The sequence below is a fragment of the Protopterus annectens genome, chromosome 2.part0 (genome assembly GCF_019279795.1).
Source record: "Protopterus annectens isolate FY-2018-M chromosome 2.part0, PAN1.0, whole genome shotgun sequence".
NCBI classification, from domain to species: Eukaryota; Metazoa; Chordata; order Ceratodontiformes; family Protopteridae; genus Protopterus; species Protopterus annectens.
Window position 1 is genome coordinate 1,744,998,222 of NC_056728.1, and position 20,189 is coordinate 1,745,018,410.

Here is a 20,189-nt window from a genome sequence, read left to right on the forward strand (position 1 = left end):
TCATCTACTTCCCAGGGTCCTGCTCAAGATCAGAAAGGACTCCCCAATAATCTTACTGGTGCTCCCCTTCCTTTGGCCCAGACAGCACTGTTTGCCCCTCTTCTTTCACCTGGCCACACACAGTCATCCCAAGTTACCTCACTGGATGGATCTTCTCTCACAAGACAAGGGGTCGCTCATTCACTCTCACTTGTCCATGCTTCAGTTGTCGTTTTGGATGATAGCATTTTTATCCCATTTAGACACCACTTTTCTGAGAAAGTGCTGAGGATTCTGTAGGATGCCCGGAAACCCACTATCAAAATATCCTATATGGCTAAATGGAAAAGATTTTCTGTTTGGTGTCTCAAGTATTACCAGGATCCCTTCTCAGTGAAGGTCCCTTTGGTCCTTTCTTACTTGTGAACTGTGCCATGCTGGCTTAGCATATTTTTCTGTCAAAGCTCGCTTGTCAGCAGTTTCTGCCTGTCTGCCCTTAAACTCACCATTGTCGTCTTGTTTTAAGGTCAAAGAATTCCTTAAAATTGTCCTTCATATTTGGCCCCCAAGAAAACCTATCCTTCCCTTTTGAGACCTTAATTTTGTCCTTGAAAAACTGACTTGTGCTCCTTTTGAGCCAGCTTCTTCTTCTATGCAACACTGCACCTGGAAGACTGTTTTCTTGGTTGCACTTACTTGAGCCAAGAGAGTTTTTGAACTTCAGGCTCTGGTGGTGGCAATTCCTTTATTTTTTTCATAGGGGAACAGGGTGTCTGTGCATACTAATCCTTCTTTTATGCCCAGATGATCAGTGAGCTGCCTCTTAATCATTCTGTCAGCTTTCTTCCTTATTTATTTATTTATGCATTTCGCATTTGTTAACCCGGTTGGTCCAGCTGGGTAAGAATTTACCCTTTTTCAGTGGAGACCTGAGGGGAAAAGCCCCAAACAGACATACAAATGCATACAAATAGAGACAAATTAACAATATTAAAGAGCAAAACAATCATATGGATACAATGGATAAGAAGAACATAATGTACTCAATGGAATAGTACATAGCTATATATACAAAAAGTGTAGTAATTGGTTATAACAGGAGAAACAACAATAATAAATCCAGCAGATATTTTTCTTTCTTCATAATCTGCAAGAGTGAGAAGGTTGTTCATGAATATACATAGATAGCTCAGGTATTATTTAGATAAGACAAAGGATATCTGCAATCAAACCATCTCCTTCTGGATTTCTAAGTCAATTTCTTTTGTTCTTTTCATGGTAAACTTCTGCTTCAGTTTGAACTCATTCTACTAGGGCTGTGGCCTCTTCCGGAGCTCTTTCAAGGGTCTGGATATTAGATTCATTCTTGAAGCTGCCTGTTGGTCCTCTGGCCACACTTTTAGTAAACATTGGATGTCATTTCCAGAGCCAGGGCAGGATTTGCCAGGGCTCTCCTTCATGATTTTATGAAGGACTCCTCTGTGCCTTTCTCCTGCTATTCTTTTCAGTAGCTTTGGTAATCCCCCATATGTTATGAGTACTGCAACAGTGATAAGGAAGGACATAGTGCAGTAGAGTTATATAAAATCATATCATAACAGTAGACGTCCTTCTTTTCAGTGTTGCAGTAATTAGTCCCTCCCTCCTGCTCCCTTTTCTCTCTTTCTTCTGTTGTGAAGAGTTTGCTGGCTGAGGGGTCTTTGAACTTTCTCTTCTGTTTCTGTTTCCCTCTGGATGTGCTCTAATTTTTCTGGGACACTTCATTTTAGAGAAAGGAGTGTGTGTATGTTATCTTTATGCCGTACACCTGAGCGGGGAGCATATGCCTGACAAATGATGCTAGGAAGATATAAAGGTTTTGGTATACTGGCTGGATGTTGGGCTATCCTTGGCACGCAATCTCACATGTTATAAATCCTGCAAGACTGAAAAGGACACCTATAGTTCTGGTAAGATTTTACACAATTGTACTATTTGAGGGAAAAATGAAAAAGAACTGTGGTAGAAGGAAATGTAGGTAAGGCAGGTGAAAAGTTGTGCTGATAAGGGTAGTAGATTAAATGAAGCAGAATTGTATAAGATTGTATGAATGTCTTGAAGGTGAGTTATTGCAGGGGACTGGAGATATAGCAGTGAGGGATGAGGGGGACAGTAAAAGAGTACAAGAGAAATTGAATAAGTAAGGTTCAACATATAACAGGAATTATAAGGAAGGGAAGATAGCTCTTAGATCATTTGAGGTAGCACGGAAACCATTTGTGATTGAAGGCAGAGGGAAATTGTTAGCTTAAACTTAACTACAGGATAGGGTGAAGGATTGGTAGGAAATATGGAGAGAAAAATGGAGAATTGGAGTATTTGGACAGAAAACTAGCTCTGTCTGAGTGGAAATAATGGATATTTGGTGGTGTAAGATAAGGAAAATGCAAGAAGAAATGGGTTAAGAAGTGAGGTTATAAGTGGAAAGATATGTGAAAGGAAAGATGAGACTTGTAACGTGAGAAAGGAAACAGTGTTATGTGACTCTTTCTGAAGAGGACAGGACCAGTGTGGGATCAGTAGACATTAGTAGTCATGAATCCCACACTTACGGTACTGTGTGTCTATTAGGTTGTGAAAGGAAGGGAAAAACAGTTAAAGAGAAATGTTAGAGATGTGTATGAGGTATATATATTGGGAACTAGTAAGAAAATGATAGATTTGTGGGAGAAAAGGAGGAATTCACAGAAGTAGCAGTTGATTTGGTTGAACAGGAAAGGGATGAAGTGTGACAGAAATAACACTGATCATGCTAGTAATAACTAAAAGAGCTGAGAGTCGCATACAAAAAAAGTTAGAAGTGGACTTGCAAAAGAGTGAATTCAGCAAGTTGATATCAGCACATCTGCAAGGTTGCAATGAAATGCAGATAAGGGGACAGGATGAAGGGCAGGTTGGAAGGGGTATGAAGGTGTTATGGGTTGGCTTTGAAGACGTTAGGATAAGGTAAGAAGACCAGGGTTGAAGAAAGTGTGAAAGAATGTCTTCTTCTAAATGAAGTATGGTAGGAAAAGGATATAGGAAGCAAGGATGGAAATGGGAAAAATAGTCAAATAAACTTAGGCATAATTAATGGACATTAAAATGTAAGCTGGGGTGCTTGACAGTTGTTGGAAGCATAAGTCAGTCTAGAGTTTAAACATGCACCTTAGATGAAGAGTAAAATTGTTGTACCCATTCATGTTTGTTAACCCAAAAGGGGATGTGTTTTTTGGGAAGGTCTACTAACTATGTGAGAGAGGGTGTGATAATGTTGTGTGGCATACACTAAAGGAAAATCACTTAAAAGAAAACATAAAGAAGAGATGTTTAATGTTTGTCCAAGATTGCTTGTTTATTCACCTTTTCTGTCTTTGTTGTAGTTTTTCATCTTTGACAAGTAATTAAGTTAATTTTCTTCCATATTTATGTATCCTATTTATATCCTTTAGTTAGTATATCAAAACAGATACTGCAATATATTTTTATTGAGCCACTTAATAGTCATTTGTTTTGTTTTTGTATATATTGCATTCCTTACTTTATCTCTTGTATGGTGTTAATCATTTTGTGCCTTCTTTCACAAATTGTGTTTAATTTCTCTGGTAGGAACTACAGAAGGAATTGCATTTGTTGGCCGGCAAAGACCATAGTGCTTTTGACTGCTGTATTATTATCATCCTTTCCCATGGCAGTGAGGTAAGCTGTGTTCTTTGTGCTAATCATTTGAAATTCTGTGACCTTTGCATGACCACTGCTTTGCCTGTTAATAATCTCTGCATAAAATTGTAATGAGTTTTGAAGTAAACAAAAAACAGATCAGGCCTGAAAGACAAATTCATTAGTGTACTTGGTTATTAAAGCTTTTTTATTATTTTTTGATGCAAAATTGCTAAGGAGATAAAAGTTTATCCAACCAATAGCAGGCTGTCAAGTATGAGGATGCTGTGTTTCTCACTCTTCTGATAATAAAGCCCACAAAGTGTTTGCAGTGAAACCTTTTCCATTTTTGCAATGAAAAATGCTCAACACGGGAGCTGACTAGGAAAATCAGGAATAACTTGGACTTGAACCAGAGACTGGTGTTGGGAGATAGTGGGGACCATTGTGAGATTAGTGAATCAATGGGAGATGATAAAGCATCAGTCACATTGGGTATATGAATAGACATATGAAATGTGGCTTTGCCAAAAAAAAAAAAAAAAAAAAAAGACTGGAATTTAGTTGGCTGTGTTTAAGTAGTGGATAAACTATAAAGTGTAGACCCCTCTGTCCATTAATGTTTGGAAGGAAGCTGAAGAAGTAATTGCAGATAAAAACAGTTTTGTGCTCAGTAATATTTGAATAAAGTTTTATGATGTCAGCTGCATGTTATATTGTAAAGCAATTTTATGTACTATGCATTTAGGGGTGTTTTACAAGTGGGAAGTCTTATTAATAACTACTGTGTATGTAAAAGATAGTAAAGCAAGAATGTGCCTTTTCTTAAGAAAGGCTTGACTGAAACAATTTTTTTTCTATAATGAGATCTTGTGTTGCTGGGAGTGTAGAAATGTACTGACTACGTTATGAACAGAATAAGATAATAAGTTACTTGCTTTTACAGAGATGGATATCTAAATTAATATTTTTGATTTAAGCCTTGACCAAGTTTTTTAAACAAAATAGGCTTGAAAAATAAGCTAAGGTGGTGGAAGGGATGGAAATGGTAATTATTCTTTTTTCCATTGATAAAGGCTTTCATTGGGAGACCAGAAGTCTGTGGGTGTATGCAGTTAATCGAGAAGGTCTAAGTGTGTCCTAAGCACAGTATAAAAAGATTTTTGTTCATGCAACTGCAAAGTTACTAGCTGTCTTTTTATTACTAACTTTTTTAACCTGGGAGACCAGAAAGCTGCAGGTACAAGCAGTTAATCATGAAGGGTCTGAACTCTGTTTTCTGATTGAAATGTACAAGCTGAAGTGTAATTTGGTATTTAAAGGTACATTAGAAATCTGTTCACTAATTGAAACTATGGGAGGTGAATGAGTTATACAAGTAGTTGCCTTCCCAGCAGCCTTGGTTCTTTAAAGCATTTAATGTAACAGTTCACAATTTAGTTTATTTATTTAATAGTAGCCACTTCACTTTTTCCTTAAGGCTAAAAGTTAGCATTTACTGAAAACATGCTTGTTGTTTTTTTTCACATCTGGGAGAGGTATAGAGATAAGAAAAGAACAGATAGCAATTACTATAAGTGGGAACACAGGCTCCAGCTTGTGCTTTAGCATGGGAACCCTTAATTTTAGAATAGGCCGTACCTGTGGGACAGTTGTCATATTGGAACTGCTCCTATCTAGAAGGGTAAACTTAATTTTGTGAACATTTGCAAAGTTTTGTTTGTTGTAAAATAAAAAAGGGAGGGGGTTGCAGCAACCTGAAAGAAAGTTGTGGTGGCAGTATTACTCAGAGGGTAAAGACCCTGAAGTTCCTACTTTATACAGACCCATTTCAATTTCAAACCATGATTAGAAAGTGTTTGTCTATACTAGCAAGGAGAATGGCAGACGTGTTGCCAAGTGTGAAATGTACAGACCAGTGTGCTTTTGTGTAGGGGAGACAGACATTTGATTACATTAATAAAACAATCATGATCCAGAGGGAAGCAGAATGTAAGAAAATGTCTCTATTGTTGATGGCTCTTGATGCAGAGAAGGCATTTGGTGGGATTTTGAGTAGAGCAATGGAAGCTTACATTCCACGATAGACTGATGTGGTTAATTAGGAGGTAGACTGATGTGGTTAATTAGGAGGTAGACGAAGAGTTGAAGGCAAGAATCAAGATGTTAGGGTTCCTCTCCAACAAGCTGTTTGAATAGAGGAACTTAATGTGGGTGTGTTCTTTCTCCTTTACATTTAGAGCCACTGGCAAATAAAATTAGGGACTCTCATATTCAAGGATAAAAATGCTTTGGCAATCAAGAAAAGCCAGCTTTATTTGCAAGTGATATTATTGTGTACTTGATAAATCCAAAACAGGGAATTTCAGTGATGTGAAACATTGTGAAATAGTTCAAATTATTTTTGTGATATAAAATAGAGATCAAAAAGCTATAGCAGTAAACTATGTATCCACACATGACCGTTTAGCAGTATCCATGTTTATAGGGACATGAGATGAATTATTAAGTGTATTGATTATAAAGAATTCTGTTATGGCAACTAAGAATATGTGGGAAGAGACTAAACAAAAGCCAAGAATAATTAGTAGGGCATATAAAATACTGCATTATAACTAAACTAATCAATCAGAGGAGGTTAGAAAGATTGGAAAAGTAAATGGAAATGAAGTTTACAAAGGAATGATGATACAACATCTGTTTGGCTCTCATTGTATGCAACAAAGTCTTAAGAGGTTTAGCTTTTTTGCTTGGAAGTGTTTGCATAGAAACTGAAAGCCCTTGATTATGGTTAGTAAGATAAAGGCAGTTAAAATATTTTTACTCCCTTATGTTTTATATGTAGGTCAGGCATAGTTTAATCAAACAGAGGCAACATTGTGGATGATTATTAATAAAGATTTGAAGGAATTTATTTGGAGGGTAAGCGGTCAAGAATTAAGTGAGATAAGTAGCCTCTCCCCTTAGGGCAATGTGTTTTAGGATTACGTGATTTGAAGGAATACTTCAGAGCTACACAATTAAGACTCATATATGTAGCACAAGTAGAATGTTATAAATCAGTGTGGAAAGGAATTATGATGATTCAGGAAGGGTTCCAAGTCAAAGCATGTATTTAATATAGACTTTAATATAGACCAATGAGGTATTGGTGAATGTATTTAAGCTGAGTTTTTTGTAAAAACAGTGTTCTGAAGAAGTCTATATTAAATAGATGAAAGTGCTTAACCTGTTATTATTTGTGGACAATAAAGAGACATTTCTATCTGATATTGTGCCGGTGCATTATACATGCTTTGACTTGGAACGGACTTAGTTTATTGTTATATGGTTGGCTGTTCCGGTGCCTATTCGTTTTTCTGATTCAGGGAGGGTGTTAGAGAATTAAGAACAGAATAGGATTTTGGATGCAGATCTTTAAGAGAATAACCACTATACAGACTTATTTTTATAAAGTGATATAAAGTATTTTAAGAACTAAGCCAACACTGAAATGGTGAAAGAGTTTTACCACTATGGCTGACTTTTACCACTATGGCTGACTGAAAGCATGGGTATAGAAAATAGGCAAGAGGAGGGAGGAATTACAGGAGAAAATTGGTAAAGGAACCAAGGCAGTGGGAGCAAGTAGAGAGGGTAAGGTAACAAAGTGGGATGAAGCCAAGCAGAAAATTGGACTGCAAGTTTGAGACAGATTTCTCTACCAGTGATAATGCAGTATAGGCAAAGAGAAGGGGATAGGGGAGTACTAAGTGAAAGACATGCTCTGTATAGGTTTTAGTTGAGAATAGTACATAAGCTGCTGCTAAAAAAAGGATAATTTATAAGGCAAAATACTGCATTATGACTAAAAGAATTGATCAGAGGAGGTTGGAAAGAGTTGGAAGAAAAAATGGAAAGGCACTTTATGAAGGAATGATGGTATGACATCTGTTTGTCTCTCACTGTATGCAACAAAGTCTAAAAGGTTTAATTTTTTTTGCTTAGAAGTGTTTGAATAGATATTTTATACCCCTTCAGAGAGCTTTTTCCTTATTTAGATAACAAATGCTAGAGTTGTGATGGGAAAGAGAGGTGCACTTATGAACATGAATTTTAGGAATGTGACAAGATGGCAGATTTAAAATTTCACTTCATAATACTTTTTCAGAAAAGTTGAGGGGGGCAAGTCATTTTAATGAACAAAATTATTCATCTGAAGTTGTTAATCTTCTTCCTTTTCATCATTGATGGGTTCGGTTCCGAGCCCTCGTAACCGAGTCAGCCTTATACCAAGCTTGCGTGCACCAAAAATTCTCAAGCTAAGCTGCTACCCACAATGCCCTTTGCTCAGTTACTTCAGATCTCATTTGCTGTGCAGCCATATAGCAGCGTTTCACCGAGGTCTCCAGCTAAGTGTTTTTTTTTCAGATATATTTCAAGTTTTGTAAAAGTTTTTCTCTTTTTATAATCTTTTCTTGATATCTATATTGCTTCAGCTCTACCCACAGATATTTCTCTCTTACCATTGTTGGTATTTTCTTGGTATTGCTAACTTTCTACCCTTGTGGTATCTTGCTACCATTGTTGGTATGTCTTTTCTCTCTTCTCCATTTCCTGTCTTTCCTCACTCTTTCCCTTTGTGTGAGAGTGTGTTCTGGGATGTCTGTAAAGAAGGGAACTACGGGGTTTAAACACTGCTCTTCTTGCAGTGGTAAACTAATAGTGACCTCCATGAAGAGTGTGTGTACTGTTTGGGGGTTCTGCATTTGTCGGCGAAACCCCAGTGTGATATTTGTGCTAGTTTCAGTCAACGGACACTTAATGAACGTCGTAACAAACTGATTTTAAAGGGCCTACTTGCTTCGCCTTTTTTGGAGGCTATTTCTGCAACAGAGGTTTCATCCCTTCTTCTTTGGACAAGAAACGTTCTCGCTCGGACCCCTCTTCACTGGCCGGTGACAGAGGTAAAAGTCACAAGCACAAGGCCCATAAGTCCTCATCTGAACACTGTTCTGCCTCCTTGGTGCTGACTACTACATCTGCTCCGAGCTCGGCTCCAGTGAAATTTACCAAGGTCACCTCGGTGCCTTCCCTGGTACCAATGACTACGGCACCGTCTACTGCCTCGGTACGACCAGCTTATCAGTTTCTCTCTCAGAACCATCACCCATTTCTGCTCCGATATCTGTTCCGACAACTACCTCGGAACCATTTTTGTCATCCACCCCTATTGTAACTTCGGCTCCGAGCCCATTCACGGCTCCAACCATACCGTTACCAGTTTCAAAATTGGAATTGTCGGTGCCGTTCTGTGACACACCACGGGCCCGATACTCATCTACTGTAGACCCATTTGCCGGACAAGCCTGCAGCCCCTTTTTGGACTGGCCTGATTCTCCCTCAGGGGCATCAGTGAGATCCACTAGGAGCCTTTCCAAATTGGATGTGGTGCACCCTTTTGACCAGCTACTGACCACCAGGAATTTCAAATCTGCCTAAACCCTATCCCACTCCAGGCTTTGGGTCTGTTTCTCCAGCAACCCCTACTTACTCTCCTCCCTTGGATCCCTCGGTTCCAAGGCTCATTTATCCAACTTTTACTTAGAGGACTCCCTTTCTCGGTGCCGACAACGACTCTGTCTGAGGCCCCGAGACCCCTTTTTGTGTCGATTCAGTCGGAACCCACCCTTTCTCAATCTCATGCTTGGGGGGTGTAGCCTCCGGTTCCGATCTCGGTTCCGATGGTTTTGTTGGTCCCGACTTCAGATCCGAGGGTGACTACCGCTCTGAGTGTGCTTGAGGCTCCGTCCCCAGGGGCTGACCGTCTGGAGCAGGTTGTGACTCTGGTTCCGATTTTGTCTTCTTCGGTTCCGGGCTCCCACTCATCTTCAGGTGGGCCTGCTTTCCAGGTGATGTAGAGGGCACTTGCCGCTAGCAGTCCTCCTCCATTGGTTATTCCCCCAGTTCCTTCTGAAACGTAGCTGTCAAAGGCCACCCCCAGGACTCCTAGAGCACAATGCCCAGGAAACCCCTGGCCAGGGCATTTCCCTTTCTGAGTCTTCTTCGGATGCTTCCATCAAAGAACCCCCTTGGAAATGGGTGTGTAAGAGGAAACACATGGCCTCCCCAGAGGAGTCCTTCACAGAAGATACGGACTACGATGATGGGAAAGGGTCCCCATGGTCACCCCCCCCCCCTGACGATGTCTCCTTCGGGGGGACATCATGGAAATTGTGAAACAGAGGGGTGACTGGAAGTCCTCCAACCCTTCCTAGGAGGAATCCGTATTCGTGCAGGCCTTTCGCTCTCGGCCCTCTTCTTGGGTGACCTCCCCCCCACTGATGAGTTGGTTAAACTCATCGTGCAATGAGCTTGAAAAACCCTGACTCCATTGAGGCCATCCCCAGGAGATCAGACAAAGTACTCACCCCTCCAGAAGATCAACCCCATTGATCTAGAGGTTTGCCAGTGGATGCTATGGTGTTGGCGGCAGCCACGAAAAGCGTCTTGCAGAAGAGAGTCCTGCTGTTCACCCACCCAACAGAGAGTCCCGGGCAGTGGACAGGTTAGGGAAGCAAGTCTTTGCATCAGCGACCTTCGCAGTTAGGTCTCTGAACTTTCTGGCACATTTTATGAGGCTGCAGAGAGATCTTATCTCCAAACACTCTGGAACTCTCGCGGGCAAGTATCAGATGGAGCACAAGATAAACTTGCTTTCCAACTTGCCACCCTAGAATCAATATCTAATTCATCCATGAGGTTGCTGTCACATGGAACCGAAGGAGCAGCTAGAGCTGTGGGTGTAGGCATAGTCATATGAGACGCCATGCCTGGATGTGCATTTGTGACCCCGCAGACTCCTTCAAGTCTTCCTTTCTAAATGCCCTTATTGAGCCATCTGCTCTGTTCAGTGCTAAGGTCAAGGATACATTAGCCAGGTGTGAGCAAGATGGAAAGACCTTGTCTGCCATTGGTGTATGCTTTTCCAAACCTCAGCATTCCTTCTCCATGAATCAGAGGAGCAGAAAGATGTGGCACAAGACGTCTCAAGGTCCTTTCTGAGATGCACGTGGTGGAGGACTCCTCCAGAGGCAGAGGGGGTTCCAATAATGGAAGACGTCCCTTTCGGGGCAGAGGGGGGGGGTCCCAGGAACCAGGGCTTCAGAGATTCCTTCTCAGGTAGACCATATCAGTGCTCCTGAGGCGCTGCCCGATTGCTTTCCTCTGGAAGCTGACTGGGTGCGTTTTTCTCTGCACCAAGCTGCCTGGCTCTCCATTACGAATGATCAGTGGGTGCAGAGAATCATTACCAGAGGCTATCCTATTCCCCTAATAACTTATCCAAGACCTCCGAAATCCCTTCCCGATGTTCCACCCAGTCAAAGGGAGGAGGCAGCTTCCGAAATATGAAAGCTGTGTCAAAAACAAGCCATCCAACAGGTCCCCCTAGATCAGTGTGGATCAGAGTTCTACTCAAGATTCTTTTTGGTGCCAAAGAAAACATGGGACTGGAGGCCCGTTCTGGATCTCAGCCAACTAAACAAATCGGTAGTTCAAACCAAGTTCCTCATGGTCATGATTCAGTCCATCCTCCTCTTTCTGCGGGAGGGTGTGTGGATGTGCTCATTAGATCTCCAGGATGCATATTACCATATCAAGATGGGCAAGCACTCCAGGAGCCTCCTTCACTTCCGGTTGGGAACCATTTACTATGAATTCAGAGCCCTGCCTTTTGATCTCTCGACGGCCCCCAGAGTGTTCATGAAATGTCTTGCAGTGGTAACAGCTCATCTGAGACTTCAGGGATTCCAGGGGTTTCCATACCTAGATGACTGGTTCCTCTCTGCCCCCACCAAACGTCTTCTGGTCAGGGCCCTCCGCTACACACTGGCTCTAGCGGAGTCATTAGGCATCACCATACATTGGGAGAAATCAAACTTTCAACCATCACAACAACTGGAATTCATAGGGGCAATATTCAACACCCAGTCAAGCCTGATCTCACTTCCTCTCCACAGGCTTCAGGGACTAAGGGCACAAGTTCAGGTGATACTTTGTCGAAGCAAGGTGTCTGCAAGGGAAATCCTCCAAGCCTTGGGATTTATGGCTGCAGCCATCCCCATAGTTCCCTTAGCCAGACTACACATGAGATTACTACAGTGGCTCCTTCAGGCCCAGTGGATACCCAGTCTTCATCCCCTGAGCTCACAGATTCTCATCACCAACATTTGCAAACAAGACCTCCTCTGGTGGATGAGTACAAATGAAAGTCTTTGGTGTCGCCCCTTCCAGGTTCCACAGCCAGCGCCACGATGACCAGGATGCTTCCCTGATGGGGTGGGGGGCCACTTCCAGAGAAAGTCACTCCAAGGCACATGAGAGGTCAATTTGCATATCAATGTTCTGGAGTTAAGAGTGGTGCTATTGGCGTTGCAAGATTTTCATCTGCTCCTTCCATCCGGAATGATTGCTGTCCAGTCGGACAACATGTATATGATCTGGTACATAAACAAACAGGGAGGGACCAAATCTTACCCCCTATGTTGCGAAGCCATGAGAATCTAGCAGTGGGCGATGGCTTCCAACCGCTTTCTGATCGCAAGGCATATCCCGGGGAGCTCCAACGTGATTGTGGACAGAGTACAGACTGAGCAGATGCATTCTTCATCCTCATGAGTGGTCTCTCAACCCGAGTGTGGCGTCAGACATTTTCAGCCGTTGATGCCAGCCATGCTGCGACCTTTTTGCCTCCCCTTCAAACACAAAATGCAGCAGCTACTTTGCCCTCTTTCCCCCTCTCAGGGAGTCACCGAGAGATGCTCTAATCCACAATTGGCCCACGTGTCTCCTTTATGCTTACCCTCCGATGCCTCTGATTCCCTTTGTTCTACAGAAAGCTGTTCGGTTGAGAAGCAAAGTGATCCTCATTGCCCCGTTCTGGCCTCGTCAAGTGTGGCTTCCCTTCCTTCGACCTTATCTGTTACAACCTCCTTGGATCCTAGACACTTGTCAGGACCTCATATCTCACCCACAGGGGTTGACTCCCCCGAATCTGTCCACTCTCAAGCTGACAGCTTGGTTTCTCCACTTCCATTAGTTGCCAGGCAGGAAACCCTCTCTTCACTCATCCGTGATATTATCTTGGCCTCTCATAAACTATCCACCAGGAAACTTTACAGGGATAAATGGAAAAGATTCTGTATTTGGTTATGTAATCAGGAGCTAGACCCGATGTTCATCGTGTTACACTGCTGCAGTCATTACACTTGGGGTTATCCTGCCGTCAGGCAGTCCCGCAGTTGGCCAGAGTTCCAAAGTCTTGGTCTGGCGTCGGTTGCTGTTGCTTCTTCCCTGACGTCAGTGCGCCAGGGGTATATAAGATGCATCTGACGCCATTTTCTTCAGTCTTTCTTGCCGCGCAGTGCCCGAAGCAAAAGCAGTTCGCAGGTGCCGGTCAGCTGACTCCTGAGATTTTCGAAGTCGAATTTCAGATCCGAAGTCTTCAATAAAGCTAAGTACCCGTTGGGGAAACTTTTTTCTTGCCTCAGACCGATATCAGAAAAAGTTAATAATTGTATTTCTTGTGGGAAGCAAATACCTCATAAGGACTTCCACTCTTATTGTATTCCATGCCTAGGCCCTGATCACAACGTCACTAGTTGTCGGTTTTGTGCTAGATTTAACAAACGCACTCTACAACGACGTTTTGATTTTGCTTTGAACTACTTACTTTTAAATTACTTTGGCCAAAGGTTCAATTATACAATGCCGTCGGAACAACTGACGACCGCAATTCATAAAAAACGCAAAGACAAGGATAAAGGCAAGCATCCGAGGTCCAAAACCGACGACGAAGCCTCTTCTAGGCCAGTCACTGGTTCGCCAGTTCTCAGTGAGGCGCTTTTGCAGCCCCTGACACCCGCTACCTCAGAGCCACAGGCCGCCTCCGACTCCCACGTGGAGACAACTAGGCCTCTGGAAACTCAAGGTATTGGGCCTACGGAAACTAATCCCTCAGATGGGTCCGGAGCCGCTGAGCAGGCATCGGCTTCTGAGGTTGTTTTCAGACCTTCACAACTTACCATTAAAGCAGCAGCCAAGACAAAAACACCATTAAAGACAAAGAAGCAAGTACAGCATTCTCCAGGACAGTCCTACATGCCTAAGAAACAGATGCTTAAAATGGCCAAAGACCTCATTACTCTAATCAGGGGTTCCCATCCCCCTCCTGAGAAAAGGCCTAGGCAGGATACAGACTATGATTCCTCTGATCAGGTTTCCATTTCCTCTGATTCCTCTTCAGACCAGGGATACTCTCTACCCCCCCCCCTACGAGGACTCTGATGCTGAAGAATCTATCCCTTCAGCCTCTTCTCCTGAGGATTACTCTTTTGGGGAAACTTTACATACCATGAGGGAGCATTTCCATTGGGAAAGTCAGGATTATTCAGAATCCAAGAAAAGGCTCAGGGACTTTCTTTTATTGCCTCAGCACAGGCCCCTTGCTATTCTGCCTGTGCTAGATATTGTGGATGATGTGTTCTCTGAATCCAGCTCATCTCCTGATTCTTTGCCCCCTGCTCCAGCCAAGCCAGATAGGTATTATAGAGTCCCTGACTCTCACAAGTTTCTTTATAAAAACCCTTCTGCTGACCCAGAAACCATTTCCCAGGGTCCCAAAGGGGTTAAGGCTTCCATTGCAAAAAATCCAGTCCCCTCTGACAGAGATTCTAGAGCATTGCATAGATGGGGGAAGAAAGTTTACACTTCTGCAACTTTAGCAGTAAGGGCTTTAAATTGCCAGTTTCACATGCTTAAGTAACAACAATATTTAATGGCTCAGTTAAAACAGAAAATGCTTACAAGCTCAGAAGCTCCTGACTATAAAGAAATGCAGGATTTATTGCATGCAGTTGAACAGGTGGGAAAACATACTCTGCAATGTGGTTTTGATTCTTTAGAGGCCTCTTGTAGAGCCGTAGTTACAGGTTCTGTGATTCAAAGACATGCTTGGTTAAAAGAACAGAGTTTGCCTGACCATGTTAAGGCAAAATTATTGGATGCTCCTTTAGAGCATGATACCTTGTTTGATGTTACGGCAGAAGAGGTGTTTAAGAAAATGGAGGATAAAGCTAATTCTATGCAAACAGTCAAATATTTCTTACAGGTACAGCCACCTCGATTTAGCAGAAATTGGTCTACAAAGAATTGGTCCTTTCCAGTGTCAGACAGGCCACAGAGAGGCAGATACAGACGCCCAAGAGGCAGATCTCAACCCCAAGGCTCTTACAGACAACGACAGTGGGGTACCTCAACCCCAAAAGGAGGTGAGGACAAGTCTCAACCTCACAGGAAACAGTCCCAATGACTTCCCCCTTCGTATGCCAAGCACTTCCCTTTTGGCAGCCCCCTTAGGGGAGAAACTAGCACTTTTTTCTCAAAATTGGCAAAGAATCACCCAAGACAAATGGGTTCTGAATATTGTGTCTCAAGGATGCAGGTTCCACTTTCACACTTTACCAAGGCTAAAGGGAATGCTAAACCTGCCAAAAAATCAGTGGGCAGAGGCTCAAAACAAATTTCAGCCCTCATGGACATGAGAGCTATTCAAAAAGTACCACAGCAGGAACAAGGACAAGGATTTTACTCAAGACTCTTCCTGGTCCCCAGAAAGGACAAAGCCTGGAGACCCATACTAGACCTTTCAACTCTAAATACTTACCTGGATGTTCCGAAATTCAAAATGTTGACGCTACAGCAGCTTCTTCCCATGCTGAGCAAGAAGGCTTGGCTTGTTACTCTGGACCTCAAAGAGGCATACCTGCATGTCCCTATCAGACAAGATTGCAGAAGATACCTCAGATTCAAAGCTGGTATAATGCACTACCAATTCTCTGCACTGCCCTTTGCCTTATCTACTGTGCCCAGTGTCTTTACAAAGTGCCCGGCACCAGTAATTGCATTTTGCAGACAAAAAGGAATTCAACTATATCCATACCTGGACGACTGTCTCATTCAAGCAGAGAAAAAGGACATTCTTCTAAAGCATCTGACATTTGTAAAAAGGCTGCTAATTTCTCTAGGGCGCACAGTAAACGAAAAGAAGTCAAAACTAGTGCCCTCACAACAGATAATATTCTTGGGTGCCAGCTTGGATACAGTGGCCCAGATGGCTTATCTCACGCCAGACAAACAAGGACAACTGATTCAATATTTTCAATTACTGGCAAAAAAGTCCCATCTCCCTGCAAGAAAAATTCTGCAGGCCCTGGGATTCATGGCATCATGCATACTGCTAATTCCATATGCCAGACTGCATATGAGGAAATTACAATGGTACCTAAAAAGTGTTTGGACTCAACACTCTCACAGTTTAGAAACAGTAATACCAATAATTCCCTGCCTACAACAGGAGTTTTGATGGTGGGCACAGGCATGTCACCTCAACAAGGGTCAGCCTTTCACTCAACCCACAGCCAGGCAGACTCTAACAACAGATGCTTCGGATTACGCCTGGGGAGCACACATGGCAGGAAAATGTATTCAGGGCAAGTGGACCACAGACCAAATGCATCTTCACATCAGTCAAAAAGAGATGTTGGCTGTTCAAAATGCCCTAACAGCTTTCAAGGACCTTCTGCATCCAGGACAATTATTATTAAAGACAGACAACACCACAGTAATGTGGTACATAAACAAGCAAGGGGGCACTCATTTGTATCCCCTATGCAGGCAAGCCATGACCTTGTGGAACACAGCTCTAACTTATCAAGTTCATCTGCAAGCACAATTCCTGCCAGGAAAGAAAAATACTCTGGCAGATGATCTCAGCAGAAATATCATGGACCCTCACAAATGGAAATTGAATCCACAAATCTTCAGCATGGTAACGCAAAAATGGGGGTGCCCAGACATAGATCTTTTTGCCTCCCCACTGAATTGCCAACTACAAAAATTCTGCACAAGGACTTACCACACACAAGCATGGAAAGTGGATGCACTTTCGTTCAGCAGGAAAAGCCTAAAAGTTTATGCCTTCCCACCACACTCTCCTTTCAAAGGTACTCCTAAAAGCCAGACAAGAAAAAACACAGATGATCCTGATTGCTCCAGACTGGCCATGCCAGCACTGGTACCCAATCTTAAAGAACTTAGCTCAAGGCCCACAATGGATTTTGCCTCAAATTTCATACCTTCTGACTCAACAAAACAATCCGATCCTGCACGGTCAGCTCAAAACCCTAAACCTGGCTGCATGGCAGATTCATTAGTCAAACAGGCAACACCTCTCTCTAAAGCTGTTATGGATGTCATTTTGGAGGCCAGGAGGCCTAGCACCAGGAAATCTTACTCAGAAAAATGGAAGAGATTATGTGCCTGGAACCAGGCTCAAAGCCTTGACCCTATTGTCCCAAACATTCCTCAGATTTTGCAATACTTAACTGAGATGCTGGACAAAGGCCTGTCCTTCTCATCAATTAAGATCAGCGCCTCTGCCATTTCAGGTCATTACAACACTGATCCTCCTTTATTCTCTCATCCCTTGCTAAAGCAGTACCTCAGAGGGGCTAAAAACATAAGACCGCCCCGGAGAGCACCAACACCAACGTGGGACCTAAATTTTGTTTTGGAAAAACTGACCTTGCCACCTTTTGAGCCAGCCAATACAGCCGATCTAAAATTTTTATCATGGAAAACAGCTCTTCTCCTGGCAGTAACTTCAATACGAAGAGTCTCAGAGCTACAGGCATTAATGGCAGTGGAACCTTTTATAATATTTCATCAGGACAGGGTTTCTTTAAGGACAAACCCTACCTTCATGCCAAAGGTGGTATCTAGTGTGGCTCTTAACCAAACCATCCATTTGCTAACTTTCTATCCAAACCCCCAGAATAAAGGGGAGAAACTTCTACACTCTTTGGACATACACAGGCAGCTACGCTTCTACTTGGACAAAAAAACAAAAGCTTTCAGGAAAACTGAGCAACTGTTTGTAGCATATGCTGCAGGATCACATGGCAAGGCTATCTCAAAGCAGACTATTTCCAAGTGGATAGGACACTGTATTTATTACTGCTACACGCAGCATGGAAAATCAGTCCCTAATAACATTAGGCCACATTCTACCAGAACAACAGCCACTTCAACAGCCTTTCTCAGAGGAGTATCAACCAAGGAAATGTTGGAGGCTGCAACTTGGAGTACAGTGCACGCCTTTACCAAGCATTACCACTTGCCTCTTTACTCTAAATCCAGAGCAGGATTTGCCACTGCAGTTCTGCAGGGCCTCATAGCCAATCCTAACTCTTTATACACCAGCCACTCAACCTTAGCTTTGGGATTCTACCCAAGTGTAATGACTGCAGCAGTGTAACATGATGAACATAGTACAGTTTTGTACCTACCATATACCATAAATGTAGATGTTCGAGTCTTCACACTGCTGCAGTCCAGGTTACCCTCCCTCCATCCCATCTGTCCTAGCTGGACTTATCTATACCTTTCTATTCTATACAACTTTTGTGGTGTATTTGCTTGTAACTGAAGGTATTGTTTTTATTTTTTATGTATGTTTTATTAGCAATATGTATTGCCTACCTACTTGGGGGCATCTGACATCTGGGGCAAGAAAAACTGAAGAAAATGGCATCGGATGCATCTTGTATACCCCTGGTGCACTGACGTCAGGGAAGAAGTGACATCAACCGACACCGGACCCAGACTTTGGAACTCTGGCCGACTGCGGGACCACCTGATGGCAGGATAACCCCAAGTGTAATGACTGCAGCAGTGTGAACACTCGAACATCTATATTTATGGTAGGTACAAAACTGTACTTTCTTAGCCCCCGTAGCCACTATTCTTCATTATCTGGCTGAACTGTTCAGCAAAGGGGCCTCAGCTTCTACCATTCGAGTCCATCTAGCAGCTGTTTCCAACTTCCATAACAGGTCTGAAGGAGTGCCACTTCTCCTCTCGCCTTTGCAAGACCTTCCTCAAGAGTATTTTTCACAGCAGGCCTCCCATCAGACAGTTGGAGGCATGGAATCTGTCCTGGGTTCTGCAGGCTCTCTCTCTGCCCCTGTTTGAGCCGGCTGTGACATGACTAAAATTCCTGTCATGGAAATCCTTATTCCTGGTGGCTATAACTTCAGCCAGAAGAATTTCTGAATTACAAGATGTAAGATGAAGTATTTAGGTGTATTGATTATAAAGAATTCTGTTATGGCAACTAAGGACATGTGAAAAGAGACTAAACAAAAGCCAAGAATAATTAGTAGGGCATATAAAATACTGCATTATAACTAAATTAATCAATCAGAGGAGATTAGAAAGATTGGAAATTATGTTTACAAAGGAATGATGATACAACATCTGTTTGGCTCTCATTGTATGCAACAAAGTCTTAAGAGGTTTAGCTTTTTTGCTTGGAAGTGTTTGCATAGAAACTGAAAGCCCTTGATTATGGTTAGTAAGATAAAGGCAGTTAAAATATTTTTACTCCCTTAAGTTTTATATGTAGGTCAGGCATAGTTTAATCAAACAGAGGCAACATTGTGGATGATTATTAATAAAGATTTGAAGGAATTTATTTGGAGGGTAAGAGGGCAAGAATTAAGTGAGATAAGTAGCATCTCTCCTTAGGGCAATGTGTTTTAGGATTACATGATTTGAAGGAATATTTCAGAGCTACACAGTTAAGACTCATATATGTAACACAAGTAGAATGTTATAAATCAGTGTGGAAAGGAATTATGATGATTCAGGGAGGGAGTTAGAGAATTAAGGACAGAATAGGATTTTGGATGCAGATCCTTAAGAGAATAACCACTATACAGACCATTATTTTTATAAAGTGATAGAAAGTATTCTAAGAACTAAGCCAACACTGAAATGGTGAAAGAGTTTTACCAGTATGGCTGACTGAAAGCATGGGTATAGAAAATAGGCAAGAGGAGGGAGGAATCTACTGTAGAAAATCTGGTAAAAGAACCAAGCAGTGGGAGCAAGTAGAGAGGGTAAGGTAACAAAGTGGGATGAAGCCAAGCAGAAAATTGGACTGCATGTTTGAGACAGATTTCCCTACCAGTGATAATGCAGTATAGGCAGAGAGAAGGGGATAGAGGAGTACTAAGTGAAAGACATGCTCTGCATAGGTTTTAGTTGAGGATAGTACATAAGCTGCTGCTAAAAAAATGATAATTTGTAAGGCAAAATACTGCATTATGACTAAAAGAATTGATCAGAGGAAGTTGGAAAGAGTTGGAAGAAAAAATGGAAAGGCACTTTATGAAGGAATGATGGTATGACATCTGTTTGTCTCTCATTGTATGCAACAAAGTCTAAAAGGTTTATTTTTTTTTGCTTAGAAGTGTTTGAATAGATATTTTATACCCCTTCAGAGAGTTTTTTCCTTATTTAGATAACAAATGCTAGAGTTGTGATGGGAAAGAGAGGTGCAATTAGGAACATGATTTTTAGAAATGTGACAAGATGGCAGATTTTAAATTTCACTTCATAATACTTTTTCAGAAATGTTGGGGGAGCAA

At 42.3% G+C, this 20,189-nt stretch overlaps 1 protein-coding gene across 1 annotated transcript in view; it reads left to right on the forward strand.

The window, feature by feature from the left end:
- The window catches only part of CASP9 (caspase 9), a 785,542-nt gene that overhangs the window by 511,751 nt on the left and 253,602 nt on the right, over window positions 1-20,189 (forward strand). The window contains exon 7 of the mRNA XM_044060440.1: window positions 3,607-3,696. Coding sequence (XP_043916375.1) covers window positions 3,607-3,696 — 90 coding nt within the window. The remainder of the gene's footprint in view (window positions 1-3,606; window positions 3,697-20,189) is intronic.